A 20,244-nucleotide genomic window follows, 5' to 3' on the forward strand; every position below is an offset into this window, starting at 1 on the left:
GGGTAACAACAGATTTGGATGTTTGGCCCAATAAAGAACAATCTTGAACAAACAGAAAGAAGCACGTTGTATCTGCAGTCATACATATAATAGCTAACTAGCCCGATCTCTTACCTGTAGTATCTGGACTGTAGATAAGTGGAGCAGACCGCTTTGGACACATGGCTGGCTGAGCCAAAGTCGATGACTTTGACCCTGTAGGGCTGTCGAGATGGGTCCACCAGCATGATGTTCTCTGGCTTCAAATCAGCATGTATCAGTCCTAGGCTCTTCAGTTTCATTAGCGCTGTGGCCACTTGCTGCAGCACCGGTCTGATGTATTTGAGAGGCAGAGGGCTGAACTTGTTCTGCTTGAGGAAGTCGTACAGGTTCTGCTCCAACATCTCAAATACCAGGCACGTGTGGTTCTTGTGCTGGAAGCACTCGTAGGCCCTCACAAAGTTGTAGTCATCTGCGCTCTCCGTGCTGAGACGTGCCAGGATGCTGACCTCGATCTGACCCTGCCGTGCATACGATGGGTGGTTTTTTAAGATCTTGATTGCCACTATCTCGTTTGTGCCCCTCTTCCAGCATTTGACCACCTGCCCGAAGGTTCCTCGTCCCAAGAACTCCAAGACTTCGTAGGTGTTGGTCATGGAGCAGAGCACCTCATGCTGCACCAGCTGGTAGTCTCCCTCGTTGTTGGAGCCGCTGTTCTTGGATGTTGCTGTGGAGGTGGCTGTGGCCACCGTAGCCACCGTGGCTCCGCTGGCTGCTCCGTTCTGGATCATCGGTGGGCCGTGCTCCTCAATGATCTGCACGCTGCTGTTGTTGTCAAGCTCTTCGCTCTTGCGTTTAAGCCCACATCGCTGATAGGTGTCTAGGAGACTGACTGTGCTGCGGCGCGTCAGGTTGTGAACACCAACCCCACCACCCACACCACTGCCACCTCCGCCACTTCCACTACCGCTACTGTTGCTGCTGCTGCCTCCACCCCCGCCACCCAGCAGAGACCCCACGGCCCCCGAAGTGCTGCTGGCTGAGGCGACCACAATGTGGCCCGCGGTGGCTGGGAAGACGAGAGCCTGCTCGTAGGGCAGGGTGGAGCTGGCGACCTGCAGGGAGCTGTTGATGCCTAGGGGGCCGCTGGTGGCCGACACGTTCTTGCTGCTGTTGTGGCTGTAGGCTTTGCTGTGTGTGCCGTACCCTGTCATATCCCAGTTACAACTTTGCTCCACCTTCAGTTTCTTCACGCTAAAGAAGGCACTTGACTGGAGAGTGTGAGGGGAGAACACTTGCACTTGCGAGGCCATACCTGTGACAAGAGAGGAACGGAGGGGGAGGAGCAAGAAAGACAGGAGGGGGATGAAAGTGAGAGGTTAGGAATATGAGAGTGCCTGCAACACGAGTGGTAGCAAGAAGCTTTAAATAAAGATAGCTTGGGTCAGAGCAGGTCATTAAAACACCAAGCATACATATATGCTGATACATCGTCATGCAAACCCACTGCACTTTTCAACATCACGGTAAATGAACGCTTATAAAATAATCATCCATTATAATAAATGGATCCACAGATTTAAACCCACTGATGAAAAGACTTATTAACCATTAAAATGTCATCAAGCATTTGTCGCTTCGGCATCAAGTTGTTTCTCAGAAGTGCTGTTATCTAACACTTGGTAGTAAAACATCCGAGCCTAGATCATTAAATCTGAAGCCAAATTGTTTTTGAATGCAATGCGCAGTAATGGAGGGTTTCTTTTAAATATATTTGTTATATAACATAAAAATGCCAAAAGGTTTAGCCAAAAGATAAGAAGATTTAGACTGAGCAGTGCTTATGCAAACCACTGGTTCATGCAAAGGAAATGCCATTTCCCCACTGTTCCCATCTGCGGCAAAGTAAATAGGCTCAGTGAATAGTAAAAGAATACCCTTTTCATCGGACACTCCACAGAGACAGAGGAGCCGTATGAAATCATATATAAAAGTAGGAGCGCAATAAGTGTAAGTGAATGATTGCAATTTCCTTCCCCACCACTCAGCCCAGCCCTGCCACTTACTGGTACACAATTACTCACTTTGGGGAAGGTAGTGGAAGAAATTTTGCTCAAGTAACTATGAAAACAGGAGCGAGAGGGACTCAACTCCCTCTCAACCACAGATCCTGAAGACAACAAAACAAAAGCAAAACTGCAGCGAGGCTGTGCTCTGAACTCCTGGGAACAAGCTGCCTCAGAATAAGCAAAAGCTTCTCCAAGCAAACAACTGCCCAAAAATAGTTCCTTTCTTTATCTCTTTTTGCAAACAGGCTTGTTTGTAGCATCAAAATGATTATTACAGCACAAGATTATATGAGACTTGTACTAATGATATGTTTAAATAGTTTCCAGTAAACCCAAAATTAGTTTACTGCTAACAAACTAAGAGCTTCCACCTGGCCTTGCCAACGCCCACACACACACACACACACACGCGCGCGCGCATGCACAATTAGGCCACTGCTGATCAACTGATGCACGATTCCAAGATTATTACCGCCACAACATGCACACAACACTAGCAACCCTTAAACGTTGTTTACTGCTGGAAAAATTGCTGCTTTGTGTGTTTAATAGACATCTTGGAAGCTGGAAAGTTTTGCTGTGTTCAAAGATAATTAAAGGACCACACTCCCCCCGAAACGGGATGACTTCTATAATTGTGGACTATGTTGTGTGGACAGAAAGCATTGAGGAGAGGACATGACTGGTCACTTTGTCATTATTAGCTCCTTTCAGTGATGATGATGATTAATTCAGTAGGATGCTGGCAGCCCTCCACTATACTTTGCTTCATTTGTTTATTTTAACTCTCATGACCTCTCTTCCTCCTGCTTTTGTGGGGTTTTTTGGGTTTTTTTAGGTTCTCCTCTGCCCTTGCTTGGACGTACTATTTATCTCTTTGTTCATCTGGTCTTAGCCCTAATGCGGCAGGATTGAAGGCAGAGTGCACATTACAGTGCTCGCTGTAAGCTTGGCAAGTGTTGCACAGTAGCAGATAGCACCTCCGTGTAGCAGTTATTTAGAGGCTTAGCCATGTTATCAGCACATATGTTGTCTGAAAAATCATTAATGTGTAGAGTTTTTTTGTAGTTTAAGTGGTCACACCTGGTAAGTTCAGGTCCAGACTCGCAGGTAATGAAGAACGTCCGCTTGGCTATTAGGGGCAAGGCTCTCTGCTAATCACATAAGCCCTGAAGGCCAGATGTCACTCCTTGGATTACCAATTCCTGTGTCTGGACTTTACGCTAAAAATAATTTGAATGATGCATTGCGTCACAGAGCAGTGTCAACAGTGTGTGACTGAGAGCCTGAGAGGATAATCACAGGCACAGACTGATGAGCACAGAGATGGATGGACGGGCACAGAGCCAGCCTGTTTCTCGTATGGAAAATTCCAACATTACATATCTGCCAGCGTGATTGTGGATAGTTCAAGGTTTTACAAGGCCAGATTGGGCTTGCTGCTCTTGCATTCGTATCACACGAATTCTTCCTGAACCGTGATCTTAGTCACTCATTGACTCCCTGTCAGTTTGAACCCTGTGGTCAAAGAGTTCAGTTAACATTGTCGACACAGTGCAACGAACTGAAGGCCAAGCCTGTTTGTCTAAATTGGGGAAGGGCTCTGAAAAATAGCCAACAAAAATCTTTAGAAATGTACAGGAAACTCTTGAAATTCAGCTTTGTCTGTCGAGATATTCGGCACAGCTAAAGCTAAAAGTAACAACAGTTTAAGAGCCTTGTGCAGAAAACAGATAAGTAATTAAATGAACTAAACATAAAAGGTCAAATGGCTGGAATGTTATCTCATGACAACATACGCAGGAAACAATGTGACCAATTATACTTCATTTCCAAGGCAGCACCAGTCCTCATGAATCAGTCTTCACCTTGAATGAAGTTTAAAAGTATTTATGATTCAGAATCTGAACAGCCTCTGTCAAAAGACTTTCCCTTCAAATGGTCCTCTTGAACTTTAGCTAAATTTGTGAACTCTGTGCCAAGCAAAGAACAGCAAAGGTCCATTGTTGTACATTTACAATGCTGGAATGCCTTCAGTAGCCAAGGCTGTCCATTTAACATACCTAAAGGAGCTCTGTGTGTCCCGCACACTGCAATTAAGCATACCACAGAGGCATTTTCCCTTGTTTAGAGGCAGCATGTTGAAATGGTAATAGTCAATGTTTTCACAGAGATTACTTCTCTGTCAGGGGTTTGTTAATCTTCTTTTTGGGAGTATCAGGGTCGTTCTGCATGCCATGTGAGGGTGAGAGATGGACTGAAAGGGAGGGGAGAAGAATAGAGCGTGGAGAGCTGGGGCCATGAGTGGCCCTCACATTCTAGCCTGTGACCTGCTTCTGTTTGCTGCCTTTTATTAAACCTGTCATTTATACTCTTTTGACAACTTGGCAGAGTTAAACACCAACAAACCAACCAAATAGTCTTTTGTAATTACGAACAGTCTTATAAAACTCGATTACTGCTCAGCTCACCCATGGTTATTCTCAAATATCTATGCTTTTATAGAAATCCTCATTTAAAATGGCTTAATGTAATGTAAATGTAATCTTTTTGCAGTTTGCAGGAAAAACGAATGAAAAATAATTCTAAGAAATTTAAATATTTATCATTCACTAGAGTTCCTGTTCCGTGCTCTCTCTGTACCCAAAGGACCGAGCAGAGCGAGACACAGTACCAGGACACCAACAATCACCTGGGAGACAGAAACAGGAGTCAGGTCTGTCTGGTTGATGTCTCCTGGCCTGGTTATATTTGGACTACTTCCTGAGGCCTAATGGCTACTGACACCAAAAGAGACACTCTGGTGACCCTGTTGCTTTACTGGACATCTCTTTGTCTGCGGACTGGAGGGTGTTGGGTGGTAGGCCAAGTCGCTGTCTAAAGAAGTGACTTCTGCCCGTCTAGACAAAGCATTATCTCATTCTTAGCTGCGTGTTTGCATGATTGTGCTCCTCCTCATACCATTTTTTAGATAGAAGACAAAATAAAACATTCAGTGTTATTCTGGTGCCCAGAAGAGCTGCTCTTGTCAAAGACTCTATACTGTGTCTATACTATTTACAAAAATGGACCTGTCCAACAAATTGAAAAACCTGCTGTAGCTCCAGTGACTTTGTGGCCAAATGCAACAGTGAACACGCCACTGCAGAGGAAAATCGTGTCCATGCAGAGGTTTTTAGCCTGTGTTCCTGCCTCCTGCCTGAGTTCTGTCCTCTGTGGGAGAGCTGGAGCTTGACTCTGCATGGTCTCTCTCCCTTTCTGTTTTCCCCCCTCTCTCTCTCTCTCTCTCTCTCGAGGCCACTATTGACCATCCTGTCTGCTTTTTTAGCTCTCTCATCTCTGCTTATTTATAGAATAATGCATCAGAAAAGCTTGTGGGGAGTTGCTGTCATGCAGGCTGCTGCTCCATCAGGCTTTGCGCTCTTTCTGACTACAATATTTGACCAGTTGGAAGCGCCTCATCACGTCTTTTCACTCTCTTACAAACACACAAAAGAGTACAATCTAGCATATGGGCAGACCGAAAGGCAAATATGAATACTGTTTCACAGATAAACACAGCACTTTTTAAACTGAAAATCAACAACATGCCAGCTGTAAATGTGACACTCCCTCAACTCTCCCCTTCCTGGAAGCAAACAGCCAAAGATACAACATGTTGTGTTAGCTGCGAGATAACATGTTCACTCAGCGCTTGTTAAAATGCACATGCGTAGATACATAAACATGAACACACACATGTGTCCACACGTGAGTGCGTGCAGGAGCACAGATACAAAGGAGTGCATATGGCTCCACATATTTCAAAGCAGCTGATGAAAAACAACAATCTGAATTTATTACCTTTCTTAGCGCCTACCTAAGCTACGACACTTTGAGTATTCGAAGTTCAAATGTTAACACTTTTGTTGTAAAAGTCAAAAACCTACTACCCCAGGACAACTGTGGGCAGATAAGGAAGCAGTTATCCATGTTGTAAATGTGGTCATAAAACGGCTGGTGCGAGAAAAAACATTTATACTGCTAGGTCAGCCTAACCAGCTGCTGAACAGGGTGGAGGAGAGGAAGAGGAGATGAGGAGGAGAAGCACGAGTGGGAGGAAGAGGAGGGTGACAGAGTGGGTTTGCTTGTGCTTATTAATCGAATCACGAATGTGTGCACTAAACTTCCTTCGCACCAAAAGAAAGAAAGAAAGAGTTTGGTGCAGGGAGGGGAGCTAAAAATTTACCCAACCGTGAACCAATGGCACCTGTTAACACAAGGCTTGACTACACTGCCAGTGACATCCACTGTATGCCTCAAGCTGTGCTGCTTTGACTACAGCTCCAACACAGCGCAGGCAGGGCCACGCAGAGCCGAGCGCACGATAAGCAGCCGCTCTCCACAATGCTTATCATTTAAACACAGTAAGAAACAACCCGCTAAACCGTACTTCCTCTTATGTGATTAGGCTTCACAATGACACAATGTAATATAATGAGATCAACATACGAGAACTACAGGCCAAACCAGTAACCAAACATAGCAAACAATGGGGGAGGACATACAGATGAGTGTAATGTGGGAGAAAGCACTGTACAATGGCAAATTGATTTGAGAGCAGCCAGAGCACTATGGATTATTTTCTGCAAACTGCTCTGGTATCCAGGAGCTCTTTGTTGTGAAAGTGAATGGCGGCCTTTTTGCCGGTCTTGCAGCGCACCTCAACCTGCCCTTTTAAAAGGTTGCCACTTAATTTAAGCAGACAGAAGATATGTAAACGCAAAATGTAGTTAAATGATGGTGCGACGCACATGTCCGTATGCAAAAATGCTCAAAGCCAGGTTCCTGTTGAGTGCAAATCAACATTTTAGTCATTATTCAAAGTAATGCTCGTAGCACAAAAGACTAAAGCAACAATTCACAGATGCAAATCTCGATTTCATTTCTAAAGCCTCGAATTATAATAACAGATTTCTTCTTTTTTAATTGTTTTAAATGCTCTTGACGCAAGATATATTTTGAGCAGGAATTCTTATAAGTTCATCTGAGCCATAACCATAACAACCAAAGTGTTTACTCTTTTTTATATTGTACAGTAAATACTATTTGCTGTTGGTAAAACAAAGGAACTAAGAGTATAATAGAAAGATATTTTTGAAACGATGGTCCTCCCTGCCCTGTCCCATGGAACAGGCTACCGCACACTGGTTTCGTATATGTTTAGGACATTTGTGTAACTTTACGATTAACTGGTCGCTCTGTGGATTTCTGCTAAAGGCATCTTAGCTAAGCAGCAACAAGTGTCATGAAAACACCACCCCAAAATACACTTGCACACACACTCAGGGGAATTAATTTGTTGCACACATTGAAAACCCAGCGGTGAACCCCACTAAAGGAGGAACCAGTTGAACCTGAACATGCACCTGGGGACCAATCAGGCAAAGGCAGAGCCATCACTTCCCGTATTTCCAAAACACAGCTGTATTCAAACTTGCAAACGGATGGCTTGTATGGCTTAAAAAAGAAATCTGGATATCTGACACCTTATTTCTCATCAAGTAAAAGGAAAATAAAGAAGAGCCACTTTGTCTCATAACGATAAGTGATGATGGTGGCACGTGAATCCCACTTTTTACTGCTTCAAATACAGTAGACACAGGAAGAAACGGGCAATTTCGTCTATCACAAATCAGTGCTCTTTATAACCCCTACATGTAGATGGATCCTGTTCCTGGTATTACCTTCCTATCACAGAGAGGCTGGAGATGGTGCACATGCTTCCCCCGGCAACGAGATTGTGTGATATTTCAGGGGTGTGTGTGAATCTGGTGCTCAGGGCCTATTAAGGCTACAGATCAGACTAATTTTGGCTACATGCCTTTAAGATGCCTCAACATGTACTTGTGCCTCATACAGCAGGTGACTCATCAATATGCATGCTTAATAAAGTGTTTTAATCTCTTAATCTCTCTTCATCTTCTTTTCAAAACATTATTCCTGGTGTCGTTTCTCTTATTCTGTCTGTCAGTTCTTTGACAAAGTGAGGCCCAGCGCTCGATATATTCAAACAGCTTTTAAAAGATTATAGCGCACACGCAGACATGTGCTCTCATACCAATTTAGCAAGGCATATGTGTCCTTAATCCAACTGACAGTGTGTCGTAAACATGGCTGGTTGAGTCCTTCTGGCCACAGAGCTGAGGTAATAAATATCGCTAGCCAAGTCAGCCCACTGCGTCTGATTCAGTGTGAAAATCATGGCTTTAGCTGGTTATATTTACAGTGTCCTCAGAGTCTCAAATAGCAGCCAAACCCAGACAGGAAATGACTATTCTGACCATCAGTTTAACAACGTGCATAGGAAACACATATTTGAATTGGCGTGCATAAATGGTGACACCTTCAAAAGGAAAATCAGAGTTCTGTTTTGCTATTACAACAAACTCTGTTAAATAAAGCACATGGCATTCGGCGCTGCAACAGTTTGCCAGACTGGGTCTGATCTGTGCATCTATGTGAGATTTCTAAACTCAGTTTTGTGTAGCTGAGAAGAATTTTAACAGATGGAAAAGAGAGGTTGTGGGAAGTTAGTAAATAATGATTAATCAGTGTAAGATGCTTCACAATGAGAAAGAAGTGCCTGGTGTTTTGATCCAGACTTAAAAGAACTGGAGGAAGTTCATGCCATTGAGATGGACAACACTTCTTTACATCTTTCAATTTAAATGTCTGTGAATGGCAAACTCACACTCTGTCTATGTTTCACTGGGGCTTAATGAGGTAGAAATAACTGGCCTGGACTGGACGGTTGTGGAGCAGGGGGGGAAATAGAGCAGGTCCTCATAGCTAAAGGTCAACTTTTGGCCTTTTTTCTGGGCCAGCTTCTCTAAAAATGCTGGAATAGCGCAAACAAGTTGGTGTGTGTATTAGCAGCTGCTGTGCTCTGTCAGGGGAGCTGTGGAGGCAGACGCATCACTGGACTACACTGATCTCAGATGTAGGATGCAGATTAAATGAGACAAAGGGTAAAATCTGCGACCCCCACCGACACCTCCTCCAAACTCCCTCACTCAGAAACCACCCACGCAAAGTAACCACCACCACCATCTCTGTCTCCCCCCCCCACACCCATCCCGATCTCTCAGCCTCAGCTCCATTACCTCCCTCCTCACAATGCTCCCATACTTCTCCAGTCTACGTCACCCCCCATTTCAATGCCTTTTCCTTTCTCCATCTCTGTCTCTCAGACTGAATGCAGAGGTCAGTTCAAAGGGCTGCCAGGCAGAGCTGCTGGCTGGCCCTAATGTGCCTGAGGCTTTGAAGTGAGGAGTGAATCTAAAAGGTGTGTACCCTCTTTATATACTGCGGCACAGCGATACAAACATGCACTGTGATTCCTGAACTCAGTTTATTCGTGTTTACCATGAACCAGTGTTAAAGCTTTTAATAAGCCTTGCGTAAATGCGAATTATAGAAGCTTTATTTGCAGAGCTTCTTCAGCCTTGCAGTCTATGCTACTGCTGTAAGTGTTCTGATATAAATATGATGGTTAAAAATATACTTTTTATAGATGTCAGAGAATCAAATAAAACCAAAATTAAAGAAAAAACATTACTTTAAGTTTTTATAAAGATCAGAAATATTACGATTTTTCAATAAAAAGCCTCCGGCTGCCATTAAATAACTTTAATCATTCACTTATGCTGCGTCTCAATGTTACTGAGCCTCTTCCGGCGCACAGGTACAGCAAAAATGGAGGCATATTTCTTACAGTTGGGACACTTAGCTATTTGTCGTGCCAGCTGCAGTGTTATTAGAGGAGCCGCTGGAATGTCTAATTGAATCAATGACTTTTTAACGTCTCTCGCTCTCCACATTATCCCTTAAAAGCTCATAAAGAGTTGATCTCCAGCCTTTAGCAACAACAAAGACGTCATTTCCCTACATATGTGAATATTAAATAGATTTCATCACTGAAAGGTTTCTATCAACACATGTCATCATTTTACCTCCTGCTTCTTTTGATGTTTGATCCTTCTTAGTTTACTATTTATTGAAAATGATTTTCCACAGGGAACACAGCTATCCTGAGAGAATCCCAATCTGAACAAAACTGAGAAAGAAAACTTGAAAGGAAGTGGTGCCTATCTATAACAATGGCCACCTTATTTTCATTTCCGGTTCTGGATAATATGAGGATGTGTCATCGTAGCTTTCGTAGTAACTGAATAATGACAAACATGCAGCAAGTATAGAAACAGAAAAATATGATAAGATTATAGTGACTGAGTAAGTGCTGAACGACTATATATAAGGATGAACATGGGAGCAAAAGATGAAAAGGCTAAAGCTGCTCATTTCCATGCCTGTTGACTCTTTTGACTACCCCAGTTCTTGTCTGTTGCTGTCTCCTTTCTCTGCTCTGTGCCTTTTGCCTCCTGGCTCTGGACAGAAATGGGCTCAAGCACTCGTCTGAGCTTTGAAGTCCTTTGGTTATCAGCCAAGCGTAGCGCTGTACCTGCAGCCATCTGTGAAGGGGCCGCCAGCAGCCGCCCATCGCTCCACTTCCCTTCCATGACTGAGAGGGGCCAGAGCCAGGAGTGGTGATGGGGCTGGCAGCGGCACTAAGTCCATGTTGGCTGACCGCACATGGAAGAGCCTATAGCTATGTCAAAGAATACAGGTGCGTATACTCGAGTGCCCCAATCTTACTATTTAATTCGGTACTTCTGTGCTCGTTTTAATATCTGTCTGTAAACAGTCCCCTCTCTCCCCTAGCCTCATCCGCCCACCGTGCCTCTTTCCCTCGGAAGAGGAGAAAAATGTAGAGGTTATGAAAGGCTTGATTAAAAACTGCAAACCATTTTTCACTCTGCGCTTCACATAATATGAAGAGACGGTTTGGATCTTTTGTTTAAATGAAGTGGCTGTGAGTGCGGTAGCTGTCCTCCCCATCCAGCTGTAGCTCCGTACATCATCTGTTGCCCTTACAACACATGCTTTGTAGAACTTTTTTGTTTCATCATGTGTGCATGTGCACTCTGAGTCAAGATGAATGGCCAGATGAGCTCGTGGTAAATACTGCCAGCACTGGCAGCTCTCTTCCAGAGAGTACAATGTCAGTTATACATGTGCTGGGGTGGGGTTGGGGTGTGTGCGCGTGTGTGGGGGGGGCATTATCACAAACAATACGATTACGACCTGCGACAGTGTGCACCAAAAACAAGGTGGTGGTTGGGTTCTGGGGGTTACTGATGGGATAATCAAATAATACAAACCAGGAGAGACCGAGCAAGGCGGGAGGCAGCGGGGGAGTCTGGGTGGGGGTTAGGGTTAGGAAGAACAAAAAAGCTACAGTAGCCAGACCTCTTCTCCAAAGCAGCCTCCAATTACACACATACAACGGGGCTTCCAATCTGGCCATCAGGCTGTTGCTGAAGTGTCACATGGGTACCATGTGTGCTGGCCAATGGCCTCTCGGCTTATCAACAAACAGAGCGGGATGGAAGGACAGATAAGAGATAGACGTGGGGGTGGGGCGGGGAAGCGCAGGGTGGGAACTGGAGGGGGTCGTGTGCGGATGATGAGAGATTGCAAAGTGAGCAATGAAATAAATAAAGTGCAGATCATTCTTATGCCGCACTGTGCAATATTTTTCACATACTGAAAAAGTATTAGACATGCTCAGCGTTTAAAGTGTTTTTCATGCTGTAAGAATCTCTTTGTAGTTACTATTTAATAGGCCCAAGTTAACAAAATGGCTTATTCACTCTGTGCTGTGTTGAGAAGTAGTCAAATGTTAACCTTTGTTTGAACTGTAGCTTTCATAGACGATTAAAGCAATAGATGCGTTACCAGTGCAGAGACTCCCAGCATCACGCCTTTTAACAGACAGTGATATATCACGGTAGTAAGAGAAGCTATTAAAAATGTTCTTAGATGCTGATCCTAAATTATAAGGAAACCTCTCTTTAAAGCTACAAAATGTATCGACTGAGTAAAACCAGAAAACACCAATCTGTTTCCCGCCATATCTTCACGGTAGATTTTCAAAATTATTAATGCAAATAGACTTAATATTGACTCAGTCTCTTTTCCGACGCAGCCTGGAGCCGTTACAGTTTTAGTCAGAATCAGAGGCAGATGTTTCAAACAAGCTGACACCGTACACAATGTGAAACAAAAGTGGGGGGGAGTGCTTTCGCACATGCATGAAAACCAACAGGGAAATGCCTTGTGCAAGCACTCGGAAGGGTTAAGGCTCCATCGCAACCCATCTCCCTCTTCGTCTTTGAAAAAAACTAACTAATGTCAGCAACTGATGTGGTCTCCAAGTACAAGGACCTCGGCTGATTCTGGGGTTTGAACTATATGACAGAGGCACTAAAGCAGCACTGGCTGATGAGAAAATGAGAAATGCAAAGTTCTCTTGCATCGTAGTCACATTTCTTTCTTGCAAAAGAAAAGAAGTGGAAGAATGATGTGCTAGAGTCTTGGAGGCACTTCTACTCCAGAGAAATTTGCTGAAAACAGTATATGAAAACTTGAGCCTGTTGAAATAGCCTGCTCATATTGAAGGCTTGCTCTCCTGTGTCAGGCTGGCCTCTACTAACCTGTCATTTCAGCTTTGCCTCAACCACCGCTCCCCCCCAACCCTACCACACACCCATCTGTTCCCAAAACTCTCAGAGCACACCTGTGAACTATTTCAGAACATCAGAGAGCTCACATAGCCCCCGTCTTCATATAAAACTCACATTCTACCTCCCTCCAAAGCCTCTGCTTCTTCTTCTAAATGCTTTAACAAATCAATAGCGCAAAGAATCCCAAAACCCTGGATTTCACTTTCTTTTCAGATAGGAAGCTCTGAATAATGCAGAGAGCAATACTTGTGGAGACAGCTTATCCATTTTCATAAACCTTTCTGAACAAACCCCCTCTCAAACAAGTCATGAGGTGAGGACTCAGGTCAACAAAAAGATCAAAATGGCCACTGAATAAAAGCGGGGAAAAGAGAGGTAAACATTCACAATGCTACCTACGAGGATCTGCAGTTCTGAAACTTTTTTCATGCGTGCTGTTTAAAGCCATTACTTATTAACTGTTTAGCTATCCTCCATCTCCAAGCTTGACTCTTTGTTCACTATGGACACTGAACAGCTAAACACTCTCCATCAGTTTCCCCGACTCTACCGTGGGGTGTGGCCCAGCAAGTGGCCGCAAAGGGCTCCATAGGGTTTTTCCTGCAATTCTAATCCAAGTTTAAAAAGCTGCAACCTTGGAGTCTGAGCCTGGGTTGTGGTCTGTGAGGAAGATATCAATCAAGCAGCTCCAAACAAGCATGAGGGGGAAAGGGAGCCAGGCAGGCAGGGCTGAGGACAGTTTCTGAGAAACTCTTGCTCTCTCTGTCCTGTCTCTTTTCTCTGTCCTCAGTGGAGTAAGTTCCCCTCTTCAAGGGCAGGGTGCATTCCCCATACCAGGAAACCACAAGGTAATTCAAAGTCGCATTAACACATAATGGCTGCGCAGATGGATAAAACATTAATCTGCCTGTGATGCTGCAGCGCCTGTCACCACCGCCATCATCATCATCGGCTTCTGAGTCATACTCTGTCCATTTTTCCAGGCGGGAATGAATGAATCCACTCTGGAATAGTACTGCTTGACCTGTAAGCGGCAGATCTGCAAATGAAGTTGTTTTCCTGCCTGGTCCCCAGTTCTGCAGCTGTCTAATCCTCTTGCAGTTCTGCCCTACAAAAGGGTGATGGGTGATTGTGCAGGGACTCACAGACAGATAGAGACATATGCACATGCATGCATGAGCACACAGCAACACCCATATCTAGCCAGGCAGGCATGTTTGGCAGTGTCTGAATATTGGCTTTTCCACAGCTAGAGGCTGCTGGACCTGCTCAGCTCATCAGACATCCATCAAGGTGTCAGTTTGGGTTTTGAGACCAGGCTCCCAGGACGATCACACCGCTACCTTTTCTGGCAGCAGGTCTGCACGATGGCCTTCTATCTGGGCCAAGAAGGACTGAAGATAAACATTGAAAAAATATAGGCAAGAGAAAAACAACACAAATTGACACTAGCACAATGCCCACTGCCAGTCCTGAAAATCTCAGCCTTCTTTAAACAAATGCTTTCTCATAAGTGATTATGAATACGAGATCAGCAAACAAAAGCAAATGGGCTTTTCCTCAGTGTGCTGGATTTTAAACAATCGAAGGAAGTAGTCAATCACGTAGATTTAAGTTATTAGCTGCTCTGCAGACAAGCGGGAGTCATTAACATAATAGCCGATTTTCTTCTATGTGAAGCCCCCCCCCACACCTATTTTCCACCGGAGACTTTGGTCATTTTCATGACTTCTCATAACACCCCTCCCCAACTCCGGGGAGGACAGGCAAGGTAATTAATTCCCCTTGCTGCCTCTTTCTCTTCTCTTCTCCTTCCCTCGGTGGTGAAGGGAAAAGCCAGGGAATGTAATTTACACTAATTACCTTTTGCATAGGAGTCTCATTTCAACTTTCCTTTTCATGTTGAAGCGCCAGAGTCTCAGGCTATGCCTCTAAGCTTCAACACCCCTAATGAAAAATCACTACAATATTGCTATAGGGACATAACAGCACACAGACAAGAGTTTGCAGGCACCTTATTGCGCTTCATGATGCTGTATATCCCCAAATGAGCCATCGTGTAACTCAAATATCCCTATTAAGACTCAGTTTTGCTCATGATAGTTCTCTAACGGCACTTTAAAGTGTGTTAAAAGTGTTACTTTGAACAGTTCTCTCTCTCAAAGTGAAAATCAGGGGTTCCGTTTAATGCCAGCAGAGGGACTATAGAGTGGACAAGAAGATAAGCAAACATGAGGCTGCTACAAACTAAATATGAGAAACACCAAGGCTCACCGTTTGCTTCTGCCACTATTCAATTTGTATAAGGATCTCATCAGTATGTATAGCTTACATCGTTGTTTCCCCTTTACTGCTCAGGGTTTTCTGTCCTTTTGTATATTAGATGAGCATCGCTACAGTTGCCTACTTCTGATTGATATGTAACTACTAATGAATTAAGTAAAAAATGTATATATACAACATCAAATTGCACGTAATTTAATTTTTCCGTTACCACTGCTTTGTCACTCCATTTAACCTCTAGGTATTATTTGTACAGTAGTTGAACCATTCACAGACCCAGATTTTGCATGCGCGGATTATAATGGACCGCTTGCATTGTTTTACATTTAAAGGCTTGCTAGTCCACCTTGCAACGACATTGCAGTCAACAATCACTGCGTTTGTGTGTGAATTGTTCTCTTGGAATAATAACAAAAACGCACGGCAGCAAATAATGTAAGGGTACGGGGTAGTATTCTCTCAATTGGATTAGTCACAGCCAAATGCTGCAGCGATAGCTAATATGCTGTATTTAAGGCTGCATATCGTTTCCGGAACATAAATACGTATGTGAATCAATACCCCGAGGTTGACGAAGCGTTAAAAGTCAGATAGCCTAGTTTTTAAACTGATGTGGGGAGATGGGAGATAGAAGAATGAATGCAGGCGAAACTGGGACCGATCGGTCTCCGACCTTCTATCATTCCCTCTCCCTCTTCAAGCAACGCTAAAGAAATTTCTACCAGGAACAAACACGAGCACAAATAAACGTCCAAGTGTACGGAGAGTGGTAAATGTACCGTGGCCTAAACATATACTTATCTTTGACCTTATTCTGGAGGTTTGCAACCTCATCAGCGCGATTTTAACGGACACAGCTCAGACTGGCACCCCGATCTGACTGAGCCTTCACTAAAGCGCTAAGGCAAAAAAGCTGCCGGCGATCTGACAGTCGGCTCGTGTAAGGTTTAGAAAATCTAATATTAATACAGGTTGCATGATTTTGGCAAAATGAGAGAGCTTGCAACGCATCTTTCCTCCTACGTATGAGCCGCAATTCAGTTGTACCACGATTGACACAGTACACAGCAGCACTGGAGGGGAAAACAGCACGTTTTCCAAACCACCTTACCTTCGTATACAGGGGCCATCGGTGCAAGGATTTCTGTTATTCATGGCAAAAAATAAAGCGATATTTCTGTTCAAAACTCAATAAAAATCTGCCATCTTGAAATGTTGATGAGAGGGTCGACGCGGTCTCCTGCATTACTGGTCCAGTTCATTAGTGAGGAAAATACTCATAATTCATATCCAGGCGTTTTCAAAGCTAGGGTCCGATGCGAGGCGAGCGACAGACGACAGGCTGTGCAATTCAAATCCCACCCGCGGTGTGTTTCTGTGGGCTCAAATGATGAGCCACGATGACAGGTTTACTTCAGCTATTGTGCGACATGTCTGTGGAGTGAGGAGTCTCTGCAAAAGTTGCAGTGGTCAGAGCGCAGCGAGTTTGGTGTGCAGCGAGAGAGTCGAATGACGATCGAATCGATGAGGCAGACCCTGAATGTGTGTGTGTCTCTCTCTCCCCTCCCTCTCTCTTTCTGTCTGTCCATAGCAAAAAAAAAAACAAAAAAACTTTGGGTATAATAACACTACTACTACTACTGATAATAAAATATTCTTTATTTTTTGTGTAATGATTAAAATAAGCTTTCAGATTCAGGGCGCTGGGCGCTTTTAAAAAAAATTAAGCGGTAACACCATTGTACTCATATAACTACTATAACTTATTATACATGTATACATATGTGAAAGAAATGGTTCAACGAACTATAAGATTAAATGTGTTAATATTAAGGAATGGGGTTAAAGTAGATTTGGACTTCTCATTAATCTACAACAAGTAATGAGAGAAAATAGTGATGGACTAAAGTCTGAAAGAGAAATTATCATGTCAAGAAAAGCACTGCTTGTAGTTTTTTATATTTTTAGTTTAATTTTTAAAGCCTACACTGAGATTTTTTAACGGTGTCATGTCAAGAAGAGAAGAACTAACCACTGTGCACATTTTCTAGTAGGTATAAAAAATGCTAATAGATAATAAATATTCGGACATGACGTGACGTGAATCTCTGCTGGCGTTATTCGGAGCCGTGCAAAGTGCATCTGGGTTGAATGATTCCGTGTGCTTTTGCTCACGTCTGTACGAAGCTAAAGCGCTCCCACTGTAGGCTACAGCATGACGACATGAGATTTGCACAGAATAAACTGGAATCGGATTACATGGGCTCACACAAATGTGAGTAATCTGTCATTTACCAGCGATCCTGCACTCACAGCAATATGCGCACCAACCTCTAAATTAAACCTGTCCATTTAGACATGTGGGCGGTTGTTAACATAGTACTGCACACTTTGCAACCCTGACGAAGTATGCTGCACCCAAAAATTAAGTTCATTTAAGTTCTGAGTTTCTATTGCATAAAAAGCACAGCGTAATAAAGCTATCTACAAATGTTATACAACTACATTTAAGCAGTCTCACCTATCAGGGAAGAGCTGTGTTCAGCATGTACTGCCTGTCCTAAGCCATACAGCTTTGCAATGAGTTATGCAATTACTCATTCATTAAAAGCGTCAGAGAGCCTGCAGCCTGCACGCACATCATATAGAGCTGACCGCTGCATGTCTAAGTGATCCTATAGTAGCAAAGCAGGCATAAAAATGAAGTCTTACAGACCCATGGGATGTGCAACCTATATTTGCTTGGTTTTAAAAATCACTGTAATGCAGCTCTTCCATCAGCAATGCATTGTTTATTCATGATACTTCAACCACAGCACTACAGCGTATCTAAAAGGACTAACACTGGTAAATCCTCAACGTCAAGAGAATACTTTATGAGACATAAACTTGGTCAAACAGCGTCTGAGCTATGAAATGTCCAGAATATGCCACATATGAAATATGGTATAGAATACATAAGTATGCTTAAAAATGTATTCTCAGCTCTGTCGTAAACAGTCTAAACAGCGTCACACCGTGTGATCATGCCTAATGGGCTTGATTCTTTTAAATAAGCAAAACACTGTGACACATTTTTATATTTGCATTGCAGCCAGAGCATAAACAGACCAACTCTGCTGATTAGTTAGCAATGAGCTTTGTAATAATGCCATAAGGACACACTAAATTTGAATACCCTGGAATCAACAGAAGATTTTTAAAAAATCACCCCGGTGTTTCCTGTAAGCTACATCAGAAATGCTTGAATTGTGTCTGTATAAGTACATTGTATTTCAGCTGTGTCAACCTTTGCTTTTTAGTCAAATTATAATTATAGATAATGGCTATTATGCTTCCAATCTTACACTATTTTTCCAAAGAAACATATTGAGATCTTCGAGCGATACATCGTAGTTACTTTTTGTATGTACTGCTATTTGACTCAGCTGGTTTCTTGAGAAGAGACAGTTCCACATATTTATTCAAACCATTTGTTTGAAGGTTCAGAATGTGAACAACATATTTATTACAGAAATGCTTTGTATTGCAAAACGGTTTTACTGTTGGTCTAAGTAGAAACAGGATGTAACTCGGCAAATGGCATTTCCCAATAGTTTGGGAAACATCTCCAATTTCACCTTTCACTTCGCAAAACATGTTTTATGTGAAACTGGCAACTTCTATAAAACTGTTTTGAATGTGAACATTGTTTTCCTGAAAAATCCAAAAAGACCAATTTAAAATTGTATTTTTTACTTTGAGAAGTGATGACAAAAGAAAATATCCTAAAGAAAAAAAACCCCAATCCTAAAAGACATTTGAACACTTCAAAGATTTCATCCAAAATGTAAGTGGAAATAACCAGGAAGTTAAAACAAAGCTATAGCATTCCAGCTACACCGATCAGTTCAATTAAGACACATATTACGAACCTTTCTTACAACTTCAAACACAAAAACATATCACAAAACATTGACAGGTTGTGTGGTTCTGCCAATGCGTTGGCAGAACCACACAAACACATCAAATGGGGTTTTATCTGGGCTCAAAACCAAACAGTAGTTTCAGATCACGCACACAGAGAATAAAAAATAATAACATTAGTGAGCATTCATTGCACACTGCATCAAAAATGGAAATCACAGTGATCAGTATGTGTCATACACGTTTTTCCAAACTCACGTGGCTGATTAGCAGGTCTACAAAAACTCCAAAAATATGAAGCAAAAAAAGAGATGGATCTTCCACTGCTACCCCTCCTCCATCCATCTTCTTAATATTTACAAAATAAAGTAGTGCACAGCTCGCGTGCAACAGAGGATCTACTTAGATTTGATTGTTCACTTTGTCCTGTGTCTGCTGTTTACATAAGAAACAAGTAAAAACACACAATATATTAATAAGACTTGTATGTCTCATACTATATTTTACTTAAAGAAATTGTCATTTTTGCATTTTTCTAACTCAATATAAGACACATAAATCAATTAAACACTATGTTATATGGAAAACATGTGAAGAGGGACACTTATGGATAAATTATGGTATGAGACATGCAAGTGGCTTATTCATATGTGTTGTGATTGCATGTACAAACACATGGTCTGTCACAACTGCTCTTTACCGAAATGATTTCTCCCCCTTCTTCTCTTCCTCTTCTTCATTTCAGATTGTTTCCAATATTTACTGGTACGAACCATCACCGCATGCTTGCTTTGCAGTCTGAAATAGCTTCTACTGGTTTCATCACATCAGTAACTGCAAAAGCCAACAGTTTTAACATCTGTGCATCATCAATCTATCATTGAGGTAGAGAGAATGTGTTTAGAGTTTTGAAGAAAAAAAAGGGCCTCACTAGGTAAAAATTGTTAAAGTTTTTGTCATAAGAGTGGCAAATATGATCAATTTTCATAGCAAATTGAGAATTAGGAGTTAGTGTTTTAGCAGTAAATAAAGCATTTATGCCCTGAAGTTTCATATAAAGCCATTCAGGGCTTTCAAAGGCATTTTGCCTAACAGATGGACATACGACAAATTGTTGAACAAACACACTGACAGGCAGATGGTCTGGGGCAATTACCTTGGATTAATACTTGTCCGGTCCCCTAGGTTCATCGTGTAAGACAATTCTGGGCCAAACACAAGTTGATGGTGCATGTTGATATATCCCACTCAAAAACAGGTTGTTTACAGTCAATAAAAGCAATGGTGTTAGACAGAAGCAACATGAATCTTTCAAATCAAAGTGACAATATTTTTTCCTGATTGCTGAGTCACATTGAAGCAATCCCTCAAATCCATTT

At 42.7% G+C, this 20,244-nt stretch overlaps 1 protein-coding gene across 2 annotated transcripts in view; it reads right to left on the reverse strand.

The window, feature by feature from the left end:
- hipk2 (homeodomain interacting protein kinase 2) overlaps positions 1–16,439 on the reverse strand; it is a 68,332-nt gene extending 51,893 nt beyond the window's left edge. For both annotated transcript variants that reach the window (XM_085461254.1, XM_085461253.1), the window contains exons 1-2: positions 16,071–16,439; positions 115–1,294 (exon numbers count right to left, since the gene is read on the reverse strand). In XM_085461254.1, the coding sequence (XP_085317380.1) occupies positions 115–1,294; positions 16,071–16,089 (1,199 nt within the window). In that variant the 5' untranslated portion in view covers positions 16,090–16,439. The remainder of the gene's footprint in view (positions 1–114; positions 1,295–16,070) is intronic.
- Positions 16,440–20,244: the final 3,805 nt, after the last annotated feature.

The sequence above is a fragment of the Copadichromis virginalis genome, linkage group LG7, assembly GCF_057382275.1.
Source record: "Copadichromis virginalis isolate Kocher_CV1m ecotype Utaka linkage group LG7, C_Virginalis_male_GT1.1, whole genome shotgun sequence".
In the NCBI taxonomy this organism is placed as follows: Eukaryota; Metazoa; Chordata; class Actinopteri; order Cichliformes; family Cichlidae; genus Copadichromis; species Copadichromis virginalis.